Source organism: Bombus pascuorum, chromosome 5 (assembly GCF_905332965.1).
Source record: "Bombus pascuorum chromosome 5, iyBomPasc1.1, whole genome shotgun sequence".
NCBI classification, from domain to species: domain Eukaryota; kingdom Metazoa; phylum Arthropoda; class Insecta; order Hymenoptera; family Apidae; genus Bombus; species Bombus pascuorum.
Genome location: NC_083492.1, coordinates 1,054,898 through 1,068,485, shown reverse-complemented (window position 1 = coordinate 1,068,485; position 13,588 = coordinate 1,054,898). Strand labels below are relative to the sequence as shown.

Genomic DNA, 13,588 nt, shown 5'->3' with positions numbered 1-13,588 from the left:
ATCAAACAGAATTTCGTTGCCGAGGCACGGGTTTCAAAGCATGGTAATGTTTTCGCAGGTGTGCGCTTTTTTCGAACAGCGAGGAAACGATCATTGGCATTCCACGCGATCATTCCTTTAAATAGATGCCACTCGAAGGATAACGGACCTTGTTTCCTTCTTCGATTTTCTTCCCTACCGAAGGAATCCTTGTCACGCGATAAAAATAAAAGTCTTTCGCCTCGAAGGACAAAGCGCTATAATCCGCTGCTCTTTTTTTACTTCTTTTTTTCTTTCTTTTTTAACGAATAGGTTAATTCGTCGTGATCTCGTGATCGACGCGAAAGAAACGACGATTATGTAATTTGTTACGCTAATCGGGGAGCTTCGATTTCGTGGCGTCTGGCTACCTTTCGCTTTTCGAGGGATCGCACATTTATCCGTGAACTTTGAAGTTTTGATGGGCAGTTTGATAACGACACGTTCGTTCATCTATGGTTCATGCGTGAGAAATTAAAACAAAGTTCAGTGGTTTCGTTTGGTGGAACGTCAGATGGAAAAATACTCCGGTTAGAAAAGCATAACGCGACGTTTGCTTTAAAAATAGAAAAATTTGCGCGATCGTAAAAACACACGATGGACCATCGACTTGACGCGTTAAATGGAAACGAGAGTAGCTGATCGTAATTTGCATGAAATATCGAAGTATTATTAAAAAAGTAAGATGCCTGAAGACTCGTAAACGACAGTGTGTACGTAATAGAACAGTTATTTTCACCCGCCTTAAGATACGCGAACGAAGCGAATTAGGCTTACAAAGTTAAATCGATCGTTCTTCAAATTGTGAGACAAAATCTTCGATTCGGAAGAACGTGCGATACGTTTCGTGACTCATAATGCAGATCGCTGTTTTTCATCGCTTTCTAAATGCATCCCGCGACACTGAGAATACCAAGCTAGCTTTCAATCACGCGAATCATTGAGACGAACCCAAGTAGAAGACGTGCACTTCCTCCTTGCTGTCTACCAATTTGAATCACCATCGCTTTGCGAGATCTATACGTCTTACGATCGAAAACGAGGAAGATCGATCCAATGCATGCATAACGATCATCATCTAGAAATCGATTTGTTTGGTTGTTCACCTCGCTTTGAAGATCACACGATTATCCAACTCTCGTAACTCTCCTACATCAATCAAAAGACTAAAAGAAATTTCCAATGAATTTTTCAAATAAACATTCCAAACATCGTTACATATTCAGCGTTTCCCTTTAGCTCGAAGATTCCTCGACCGCCACTTCTTCTTTTTCTTCTTCGTGCTTTTTTCAAGGAGAAATGCTTGGGTGATACCAGGTCATAGCAGGATGAGTAGCATCCGAATAATCGAATAATAGAATCGTTAAGCACGCACACTTGGTTTCTCGACGACGTCGTTTATGTTTCTTCTCCGCCTCGGAAAAGGGCAAATTCCTGTAGCTGAATTTAACGATAAACGCCGGCCAGAGCCGGTTCACCGTCGTTTCACAATGAGATTTCGATACCAATACACAAGTCCGTGACGTGGTTGTTCGCAGAACCGATGTGCCAATGTGAGCCAAGCAAAAACGTGACATAGACGATTTCACTTTTTTCGGACTTGTGTCCGACCTACGAAATGTATTCGTTAATCTTTGAGAAAAGTCACGTTCGCTATGACGCGTGGATGAAACGTTCACGATTTTCATCTTCCTCTGCGCGCAAAAACCTATATATTACTACCGACCATAGTGTTTTTATTCGAACGAAAGAACCAGCAACTGACGATTGATATACTGCCCAGCAATCTTATTACTTTCCTTATCGTTATTAGCATACCGTGCTTAATTATATTTGGCAAAGGTAATTAAATGAAATTATTGCTGCATTTCAAATCAGGGATTTATCGATATACGGAATCATCAGCTGCACGAATTTCATTAATCGTCCAAGTATTAATAATAAATAATGTGTCCAAACACTGTCACAGATTCGATGGCTATCAAACAACACTCATAGGATTCTCGTTCTTTCTCACCAACCTGGCAATCACGCTAACAATTCTATCAACGATGTCACAAATCAATCCTCGATCTCACAGTTACCATAATTTACGTTCGCCTAATTGCAGACCCAACGAGACAACGTAAGGATCAACTCCATTCATCGTTCGTCACACGAAACATCAAATTATAGCATGTTCGATTTGGATAACAATTGCGAGAGAGAAGAAGAGGACGCACGTTTATTAAATCGTTCTCGCGCGAACGAAATCCTTCACCAAGCAAAGGGTACATTCCATGTGGCTGGGTTCGCGACCATCTCTGGTCGCGAGCCATCGATTTGCCTGGCAACCTGCTGGCGCGGCGCAACGGTCGAAAGATTCGAGATCGTTGGCATTTACGTGCCGGCCCGCGTCGCGATTCCAAGAGACGGACGACGATGGTGCAATAGACGCGTGTGCAGACTTCCTAACCAGGCGGCTCGTCATCTACCCCAAAATGCCATCCGAGCCCTTGCTTCGATCTGACATTTCAACGCCACGATGAGAAGCCGGGGTTGAATTTCGGTATTTAGAATACAACGTTTGAAACGTCTTGCCGATAGTCTTTCTGTTTACCAGATAAAAGGATTTTCGCTTTCCTTTTTTTTACCTTCTGCATTTTCTTTCTCTGCAGGATTTTTTAAATCTTCGTTCAAAGTAGTTGATAGCGTTCAAGTTCTGTGACCTACTTGTAGGTAATTTATAGCCTTTCAAACGTCGTAGTATATTTATAATTTTGCAATATGTACATAGTTGTTGATTAAAATTAAATTTAAGAACTTTACTTGAGAACGAAAGGAAGAAATAATTCAAGAACTTCTCAAACAAAGTTGCGAAATACTGAAGATAAGGGTACTTGGTGAGTCTCAGGGAACGAGTTCGAACGGTCGTTGGAAGCTCGAGCAAGCGAATCAGGGCACTTGGTTTCTGAGATGTGTAACCGCGACAAGATCGAATTAGGAAGACAAATGAGTGCAACGGCTCCTGGAATCGCAGTCACGTTGCATCTACGGCTGAATGAGTGCAGTTGCATCCGAACTCGTTTCACTTTCGACGCGGTGCCACGCGTACTCGCGTTTCCAAAGCAACGGAAAACTTGTATTTTCTCTGTTACGTAAAAATCTCCGTTGCGAAAAAGTCCAGAAATTGCACCGCCCCGATTTTTCTACCATTGTGTTCTATTCGTAACATCTCCGTTACTTGACAACACGTTCGTTCGAAAATAACAGCCTCTGAATCTTACGAACTATGCATTTTACTGAAATTTTATTTCTACTCGAAACGGTGTACTCGTGAATCACACCGTTTTACAACAACGTTCCAAACAATAAACACCGTATCGATCCTGCGATTTTATCGCTCAAGATCGTTAAACTCGTGAATATGCCGAGAGTCGAAGTTGCTGCAATTCGCTACAGGGAATCGCGACCGTGAATTTAAAACGATCAAACCGAAAGCAGTTTCGAGACTTTCGACTCGTACAATACGAACGATGTTCTTGTAGTTTGAGTAATTCGATGAATTTCGTGTAAACGGTTGATAACGAATCGTATGCAAGATCGAAAAGATAAAACTTTCAAGCGTTTACTTTACGATTATTTATATGTCATTTTGACTAGCTTGAAATATAAAAAGCATCGAACGCGTTATACGTATAAAAATATACGAAATGCGCGTGAATTTCTTTGTCAAGAACAAAATCATCCTGCCCTTTTATTCGTCGCTTTGTAGATAAGAAGGTTCTCAAACTCTTGAGAAGTAATCTATACGGTAAATGTACCGCCAGTTACAAGCATCAAAACATTTTACTCGTTGCATCTACCGATAAAGATATAAAGAAAAATTTTACTTTATTTATTATCGTATATCTCGAGAGATAGGAGTAAAGTAAGAAATTTACGATAAAGTATCTAGAAAATACCTAGAAAATATAAAATATCAATAGGCGTGGTAGCACCTATGTCCGGCAGTGTACCTACCCTCGTTCCTGCGATTCAACGCATCGTCCACACGACCCACGGGTTAAGTTAAGGCTTGTTGTCTTCTAGTCGAGACACTCCTACGCCACTGCATCCTGGGGAGCAGGAGCGAGGCAACGATTGTCGGATCGACGCAGAACAGCGACGATCGAAGAGCAGGAAAGAGGGGGCACAACAGGGTACAACGTGGTGGTGGAAATATAAGGCGCGACGAGTGGCGGGCCTCAGTCAGTCCGTTAGTGGTACCTACGCCTTCAAGGTCCGCGTCCTTGAAGCAAACACACTCGTTCTCGATCTACCTGAGAGAGTAGCCAAAGATCTCAGGGCGCCCGCGAGCGCTGTTCCTCGATCTCGACTTCTTTTCCGGAAGTGGTGCCGGGAAACTCGCGAGCTCTTCGTTCGAATACCCAAAACGGTCCCCCTCTGATCAACCGATCGTCGAATTCGACACGAGTGAAACACAGGCCAGTCGGACGCGTGGATAAGTCAGAGTCTCGTGAGTCAAGGAACCTCCATCGGGAACCGGAAGCGCCGTTCCTTCCGTTGGACGAGGATGAGGTCCTCGCTGGTGCTGCTGTTCCTGGCAGCCATCGTTCTCGCCGGTGAGTAAGGAATTCGGTGACTTTCACAGCCTGAACAGAACAGATCAGTGTGCCGATCATGACAGATCGAACGAATTACGGATGAAAGGAACGGTTAGTGTTACCATAAAGATGATTCTAACGTTGGATCGTTGACGAGGTTCGAGAGAATCGTGTAGGAGGGTAGTCTGTCATAGAATATGGCAGCGAGTGGGAACATGGTGGCAGGCGTGATTCGAATTCGTGCGGGAATTTTCAATATGGAATTGAATTTTACCCTCTGTCCTTCCCTCTACGAGTCAATGCCTTCTTCCCTGGACATTGTACCAAGACACGTCGCCTTTTTAGTAACAATTTTTACTTGCAAACTAGCGAAGGTCTTCGTAATCGTACTATATAAAACAAACGTTGAGACAGACCACGTTGCACCACGTTAGAAGTCCTTTAGCTGCTCGATTCTTTCGACCGTTGCGCCATAAGCTTCTCAAGCTACTTACACGCGAACAATAGAATCAGCGTCGTTTGAAATTAGTCTGCAATTTCCTTAAGCGTCGGACTAAAGTTAGAGCAGACGGTGGTAGGAAAAGTCGACTGAAAATCATCGCGTGAAATTTCAAATTAAGGCGAACCGTTTAAAGAGGAGCGCACGTGAGTCTCGAAATGGCGACAGGCGGCAATGTTCGTGAGCCGTGTCCACTGCCCCTCCTTCGCCCCCTATGGCGCTGTTTTCCTCGTTCAGAAATAGCGGACGCTTTCGAAGAATCGGCGGTTTGGTCGGAGGAAATCGGACGGAATACGATTCTGGCGGTCGACAGAGACGACAGGTTGCATAAGAGATTAGAGCGTGAAAGCTTCTGGTTCTACTCGGTCCCGGATGGGTGACGTCACTGCCGTGCCCTGAAAAATATACGGGGTGGGGGGGCGCAACTTTCCCCGTTTGTCGCGGCGCTACGCGATGCCGACATGACACCAGCCCGCGGGACCAACGGGGCTCAAACCATTTAATGCGTTGGTTCTTTAGACAAACTTTGGTTTTCCGTGCATCTGTACGGTGATTGTTAACTTTGCATTCTTTGAAAACTCTTCGGAATATTTTCAGATATTATTTTACGCGATTTTGGACGTTAAGACTTTTAGTCGATTTAATCGAGAATTTTAATCGATGCTTCACGCAGCCTCAGTTTTCGACTTTCGAAAGTATCCGTATCTCTTGTAATTTCAAATATCGATACGTTTCACCGTGTTTGGTTCTTTCGTACCGATTTTTCATTTCGAAAGCATCTGCACATAATTTGCTTTGTGAAAGGTTTTGCAGATGTTTAAGTTTAAATGGTCTTTAACGCTGATCTTTAACTCTGAAAATAACTGTAGATCGTTCGATGCTTGGGAAAGCCTGTAGTTACTTCAACGTTGGTATATTCGATTCTGAATGACTTTTTAGAGTCAGCAGTTTCGAAAATGTCTGTAACGTATCTCGCTGTTGTTCTTAAATCTTGTAGGTATTTTAACATAAATTCGATAGAAATTTACCAGTTTAAATATATCAATTTGTTTGACTTTAAACGAGTTTTAATCTAGTGTGGATCTTTCCAAACCTCTGAACGTCGATATTTCCTTCGAGCCGGTTTTTTAATCGATTTCCACGCGTGAAAGTTTAAAGACGATAAGGTTTTTGAAAAGCTCGGTAAACGGCTTAATGTACATTCTCCTTGCAAGAATGTCCACGTTACGAACGTAGGTAAACCTGCGACTTTGAAATCGGCTACGGAATAATATTAGCTGGCGAAGGAAGCGAAAGAACGATAGATCGACGTTTGAAAGTTTATGACACCCAGAAAGAGGTCGTTATCGTGCCGTAGAATAGGATGGATCGTTGAATTTGAATCTACTTGTAGAATTCACGGTTTTCAAGGAGATCCAGTGATTAGGCTTCGTTGGATCTGTAACCTGCTGACTTCGTACTTTCTTCGGCTCGTTGCTTCGCGACTTGACATACGACTCTTTAAAATTCCTCGAGAATTTCACTTTCCATCACCTCTTTTTACATAGAATCTCGATCCTCGGTAATCTAATTTTATACTCAAACGTTCCTCCTTCCTTTTACATTAAATCTAAACAGTGTTAAATTCGTTATTCTTAAACTCTCCCTGAAATCTCTTCTTTTCAATCGCTCCAAATCCAAATCACTTTCCATCTAGCCGTTCTTGCTTCGATAATACTATTTTACACTAATGAACTTCCTACTTGGTAAAACCAATCGCCTTTCTTCATCGCGCAACTTCTAGAGAAAGATTCCACTTTCTCTCGAAAAGATAGCCGCTTGAATTAGCATCTTTCCGATTACACGCCGCTATACTTTACCGACTGACCTTTCCAAAATTAATGGGGCAATGGACTCCGAAACAACTTTTACGAGAGCTAGACCGAACAAAGGCGTGATCGCTATAATTGGACGTTTGTGCCTATTTGTACGAATTTTTCAACTACGATATATATATATATATAAATTTGAGTGTATGTAGTGTATATAGGCCATGTTATCGTAACGTTGCATCATTGTTAAGAAAAAGATTTCGCCTAGGAAGGGTTGATCAACCTAATGAATTTTATGTATTCGGGACACGAAAAGAACGCTAAATCGTTAATAAGCATAAAAGATATAACTTAGAAAAAACGAAGCTGACACTCCGCTGGGGGTAGCCACCCACATGCTATATTTATTTTTATTTTATTTTTTTTTTCATCAATAAGATATAACACTTTACCAAATGTCCATAAGGACAAATTATAAAAAAAAAAACAAAATAAAAAAAAATCGTTAATAAAACACGCTAATAAAACGCGCTAATAAAACAATGTCGTTGGAAAGGCGCGAGACAGCTTTCTCCGTTCGTTGCTTTGATATAAAATTAACGCGGGGCCTAAACTGCAAATAGAGGAAAGCAACGCGTGTTTCCCCGTATATTAAAAATCAGCCGTTTCTGCTTCCACTTTCTCGAGCGGAGCGCGTTTCCGCTCGTTCGACCAAGAACCATCTCGAAACGAAAACAATGCCACACGTCGTGAATTTCCAAAGCACTCGCAGTTTCCCTTTTTAAACGAACATATAAAAGCACTCGACGTGAAAGGAGTTATATCCCATTATATTTCTGTTAGAAAAGAGATTCTACAAATACAAATAGATACGAAAGATGTATTTTATAAAACAGCATTCGCAAATGGGTTACATAAGCGAGATAAATATTGGCAAAATCGTATGTTCCTAACTCTTATGTAATTTATAGTATTGATTTTCTACTTCCGCCTCTACCAAACGTAAGAAATCAAGATTGGTAGTAGCTTACTCTGATGGTTGCTCAATAAAATGGTTAAAAAGAAAAAAAAAAAAAAGAAAGAAGAAGAAAAGGAAATTATGATTTATGCTAATCGCTTGCCTCTGATCCATCTGACGAAAGACGATGATTCCGTCAATTGGCGAATAAATAATCATAAGCCAACGTTGTATTGTGACGTCAATTTCACACTTTCCATAATCTCACCGCTGATAGGTATCTTCGCGGTTACGCAATCGTACATATACGTATGCGTCTCGAAATTTCACCGAAGAAATCCGAGTGTCGTTTAGAAGTTTTATGTAAACGTTTTTATTCCTGACAATTTTATATTTAACTTAAAATAATTCATCGTATCTGCAAAGAAGTCATATTGACAATGAATCACGCATATGAAAGATAATATTATATCTCTATTGCATTTCTTACGAAATGTTCGCTGATATCGATCTTCTTGAAACTAGTCGTCAACTATCGATCGCTACGGTATACATGTAGTTTGCATCGATGGAGTGAAAATGTAAATGCATAAATGTAAATGTAAATAGAAATAATTCAAATTCTTAGAAATACACTCTTGCAAACGTATAAACCGTAACGTATACGTGCAATGTATCGTTGTAATTATTCTGGTACTTTTAACATCGAATCCTCGTAACTATCGTTCCACCAATACGGTAACTTGCAAATACAAATAGAATACACATTGCCCTAAAGACGACACGAACCACTTAATTTTAGAAGGCTCGAATCGTGTGAAGCGACAGGAGGAGAAGAAAGAAGAGAGCTTCGAAAGCGAGATCTGCAAGGACAAGGATGCGGGCGAATGGTTCAGATTGGTGGCAGGAGAGGGTGACAACTGTCGCGACGTGATTCAGTGCACCAGTTCGGGTCTCCAGGCCATCAGGTGTCCCGCGGGACTGTATTTCGATATCGATAAACAGACCTGCGACTGGAAGGACTCGGTGAACAACTGCAAACTGAAGAACAAAGAAAGAAAAGCGAAACCCCTGCTTTACACCGAGGAACCGCTCTGTCAAGATGGCTTCCTCGCTTGCGGCGATGGCTCTTGCATCGAGAGAGGTCTTTTCTGTAACGGGGAAAAGGATTGCGCTGACGGATCTGACGAGAATATTTGCGGTGAGTATGAAATAGAGAAACTTTGTTCGATCGTTTTGGTAAATTTCATAACTGGAAATTCTATTCGTTGTTCGTTCTTTTAACGATCACCTCCCGAAGGTGAAAATTGGAAACCTAATGCATAGTGAAAACTACGTAAATTAGCGAGATTCGATTTTATCGACGCATCAGGGTAGCCTACTTTCGTTTACGAAAAGACTGTTCGTCTTTCTTTTTCGAAATGATTTCGAACAAAGATCAACGAGATTCAATTTTATCGACACGTGTGAATAATTTACGTTCTTTTTGACACGAACAAGGAAGAACGTGACAGGGACAGACGACGAGTTCTTTTGCTCTTAATTTCATCGTTCTTAGTCAAAGCGACTTGAAATAACGATTTTCGAGTAAAAGGGGCCATTGCGGGTTCGCGAAAATTACAGATATGGACAACGACCCGAACAGAGCGCCACCCTGTGACCCTTCAGTCTGCGTTCTACCCGATTGCTTCTGTTCCGAGGACGGTACCACGATCCCCGGAGATCTACCTCCCAAGGATGTACCGCAGATGATCACTATCACGTTCGATGATGCCATCAATAACAATAATATCGGCCTGTACAAAGAGATCTTCAACGGAAAACGCAAGAATCCAAACGGTTGCGAAATCAAGGCCACCTTCTTCGTCTCGCACAAGTACACCAACTACTCTGCTGTCCAGGAAATGCACAGAAAAGGACACGAGATCGCCGTTCACTCTATCTCGTAAGCAAACACTTGTGGAAAACAAATTAATCTCTTCTTATCCTTCTCGAGCTTTTTTCAACCTCGCTCGAGCGTTCAGCTTCAACGACGACTTTTGCTACGAGCTTATACTTTGGTCGTAATACGTGGAATGTTCGATTTTTAACGACCTATGTATCGTTCGATCTTAAAAAATGCACCTTTGAAATGAAATCGCGGTAAAGATAACGACGATGATATAGCTCGAGAGAGGGAAGTTAAATTTCTAGTGGTTTAAGTTGTTTTAGCAGCCGATCCTTAAAGTCAGCGTTAATCGTGGGATAAACGCTTGTGTTTCAAGTCACAACGACGACGAACGTTTCTGGTCAGACGCGACGGTGGACGACTGGGCTAAAGAAATGGCTGGTATGAGGATCATCGCGGAGAAATTCGCTAATTTAACGGACAACAGCGTGGTCGGTGTGAGGGCTCCGTATCTCAGAGTCGGTGGAAACAATCAGTTCACGATGATGGAAGAACAGGCATTCCTTTACGATTCCACCATCACCGCGGCCTTGAACAACCCACCGCTATGGCCTTACACGATGTACTTCAGAATGCCGCACCGTTGCCATGGAAACCTTCAACATTGTCCAACGAGGTAACCTAATTTTAAAGTAGGAAAGCGAATTACTTTAATCTGATTAAAAACTTCGCGCTTCGATGATTACGCTAATACAATTCTGTCGCAAGCTGGTATTAGTAGGGGCTCGAGATAATTGATCCAATTATCTGGTATATGCATCTTGTATATCAAGAGCGTTTGTAGCTTAAACATATCCATATATATCGACATGTTTAATACCAAATAATGTTCAATTTAATACATATATATATATATATATATATATATATATATATATATATTGCTGTCAGTGAAATTCCATTAAGAGTAGCAACCTATCCACATGTCCGAGTAACCTAATCTTTGGTACGTTCTATACTAATATCAAGAGCGGATTCGTAACAAGAAAATATCAAAATATTTTATGTAAAAAGTGTCCCCTTTTACGTAAAAAGTATCACTTCGAATCAAGCAGCTACATCTTCACCTGAAATCCCAACGATAGTAGCGGCTCGATTCAATCCCTCCATCGTCTATCGAGCATCAACTTTTTTGCGTAGGTCGCACGCAGTCTGGGAGATGGTGATGAACGAGTTGGACCGCCGCGAAGACCCACAGAACGATGAATACCTTCCAGGTTGCGCCATGGTAGACTCGTGCAGCAACATCCTAACCGGCGACCAATTCTACAATTTCCTAAACCACAACTTTGACCGACATTACGAACAAAACCGCGCTCCCTTAGGCCTCTACTTCCACGCAGCCTGGCTAAAGAACAACCCTGAATTCTTGGACGCGTTCCTTTATTGGATCGACGAGATCTTGTCCAACCACAACGACGTTTACTTCGTGACGATGACCCAAGTGATCCAGTGGATCCAGAATCCTCGCACGATAACAGAATCAAAGAGTTTCGAGCCGTGGAAGGAGAAGTGTATCGTGGACGGACCTCCCGCTTGTTGGGTTCCTCACACCTGCAAACTCACCTCGAAAGAGGTTCCTGGAGAGACCATCAACCTTCAGACCTGCGTACGTTGCCCGAATAACTATCCATGGGTGAACGATCCGACCGGTGACGGGTTCTTCTAAGCCCACAGTGTCGCGTTCCTCCTTCTCGTCTAAGTCAAACCCTCTGATTCTCCTCTTGCCTGTCGTTTTGGGCGTTCACCTTTGATCTTCCTTCGATCCTAACCCTCTCATTCTCGTCCTGCCATTGGTCGATTATCCTTCACGAGTTTCACGGTGGACGTGGGATCGTCGGCGACGTTTCGATCGGGGAACACGGTCGGGTGGGCTTTCACGAAGATTACTTCCGTTACGATACAGGGTAGTTGTATAAAATGTTAAACCGAGCCTTTCGATAGACTGTTTTTAGAGGAACAGTTAATAACAGAGGATGTAGCAGAAAGGGGCTCTAAGACGTGATTGTCGATAAACATAAAAATCGAGCTCTCCCGATCGGTTCGTCGACGAAAACCGTCCATCACGTCACCAACGATCTGTGATAATTTTTATGCGGCTCGAGATTCAGCGACCAGGACGATGAACGCGACGACAAACGCGACGACGAACGCGACGACGAACGCGACGAAGAACGACGATACAGCGAACTATTCTTTTTCTCTCTTTTCTCTCACATTTCTCTCCCAAACCCACGACGATTTCACCCTGGCCTCCGCGAAACCTGACCTGGGGAGAAACGACGCGATCGTAACGCGAACACGAAGTAAAAAAGGAAAAGTAAAACAAAACAAGGATTATTATCATCGTGTGTAATATATGAACGCGTGTCTCAGCCTGTCCCTGAAAAATAAAAGACGGATCCCTGACACATGGACGGAGGACACGACGGATTTAACTGGGAGGTCGGGCTGCGGTTGTCCTGTTGACCCCAGGAAAAATGAAAATAAAAATCGATGATCCCTCGGCGACCGCCAGAACTCCCTGTCGCAAAATGGCGAACACCCTTATTTTTAAAGGGTTAGCCAAACTTTTATATATATATATAAATAAATATATATATATAAATATAAAATATCGTGTATGTATATTTTTTAAAGCTAAGTGATAATTATCAATTTTACGTTCTCGATGGAATCTTTAATAAAAGAGAAACCGGCGGAATACGAGAGTCTCTCATTCACACTTCCCATCCCCTTTCGATAGGAATTTCTCGTGGAAAGTGGAACGGGTTCAAAGTATCGCGAATCGAGTTTACAAAGTTCGTAGACCTTTCGTCGTTCTTCTCTGGGTCGATGACCCGATTTTCCAACTATAGTTTCTATACGTTAACATCAGAGTTATCGACGAGTAAATTATAAAAAATTTGTCGTAAAAATTGAAATGAAATATATAGAAAGAAACGCACAGTTTGGGTAAAATTTAGCTACAAATTTTTTAAAAGATTATAAAAATCTGCAGAAATGCAGCGCCGTAAACCTATAAAATTTCTATCTACTCGTTGGTACAAATTGATAATTTCAACGTTAATGATCGGTAACTAAACTCGTTATTTGGCTAATGGAAGGTTTGTCAATCGTACAAGCTACGAACGTTTATGTTCTAGCTTTCAGTATTAAATTGCCTTTGGTCCATAAAACGATACTAAAGAAGTTATAAGTAGATATTTATTACGTCAATCTCTCTTTTCATCTCTCTTTCGTTTAATCTCTCTCTCGAATCGAATCCAAAGGTACTTTCTTCTAATAAAAATCGCTCGATAAAGCTTCCACTCTGATTGATCGTAAATTTTTATATCGATCTTTTAAAATCTGTACGAGTCTTAGGTTCGATGTGTCCAGCCATTCGAAGTGGAATGATAAAACACGCCTACCTCGAATCGAGGAGAAAATTCTCGGTTTCGAATCAGGCGAAATCGAGGCGAAATACGAGGGTGGTTAAGATCAAGGCCGGTCTGGCGAATTCGCCGGGTTAATTACGAAATCGAGCCAGCCCGTTCTTCGTTATTGAAAATTGGAACGGCGCGTACGTGGTCCGCATCGAAGAGGAGAGGTGACAGGCTTAAACGTTCTGGCCGAGAAAACGACGACTGCATTCTTCTGGCTTGTAGGTCGAACGCGAGAAAGGACCTTTCCAGCTTGCTAGCGCCGCGAAATTCTCTCTGCTCGTAGTCTAACGCCCATAATGGCCGCTCAAGGTCTGCCGCTTGGAACCATTTATTGTTACTG

General features: G+C 42.1%; 1 protein-coding gene across 2 annotated transcripts; it reads left to right on the top strand.

Moving 5' to 3' along the window:
• The first annotated feature begins 4,133 nt into the window (after positions 1-4,133).
• LOC132906699 (chitin deacetylase 1) lies at positions 4,134-12,526 on the top strand. 2 transcript variants are annotated; one of them, XM_060959108.1, is made up of 5 exons: positions 4,134-4,622; positions 8,678-9,073; positions 9,496-9,817; positions 10,137-10,436; positions 10,961-12,526. In XM_060959108.1, exons 1-5 carry the CDS (start codon positions 4,574-4,576, stop codon positions 11,487-11,489), a joined length of 1,596 nt encoding a protein of 531 aa, XP_060815091.1. In that variant the 5' UTR covers positions 4,134-4,573; the 3' UTR covers positions 11,490-12,526. The 2 variants fall into 2 exon arrangements, with proteins under 2 accessions (XP_060815091.1, XP_060815090.1); XM_060959107.1 differs by having other exon boundaries at positions 4,140-4,622; positions 8,675-9,073.
• Positions 12,527-13,588: the final 1,062 nt, after the last annotated feature.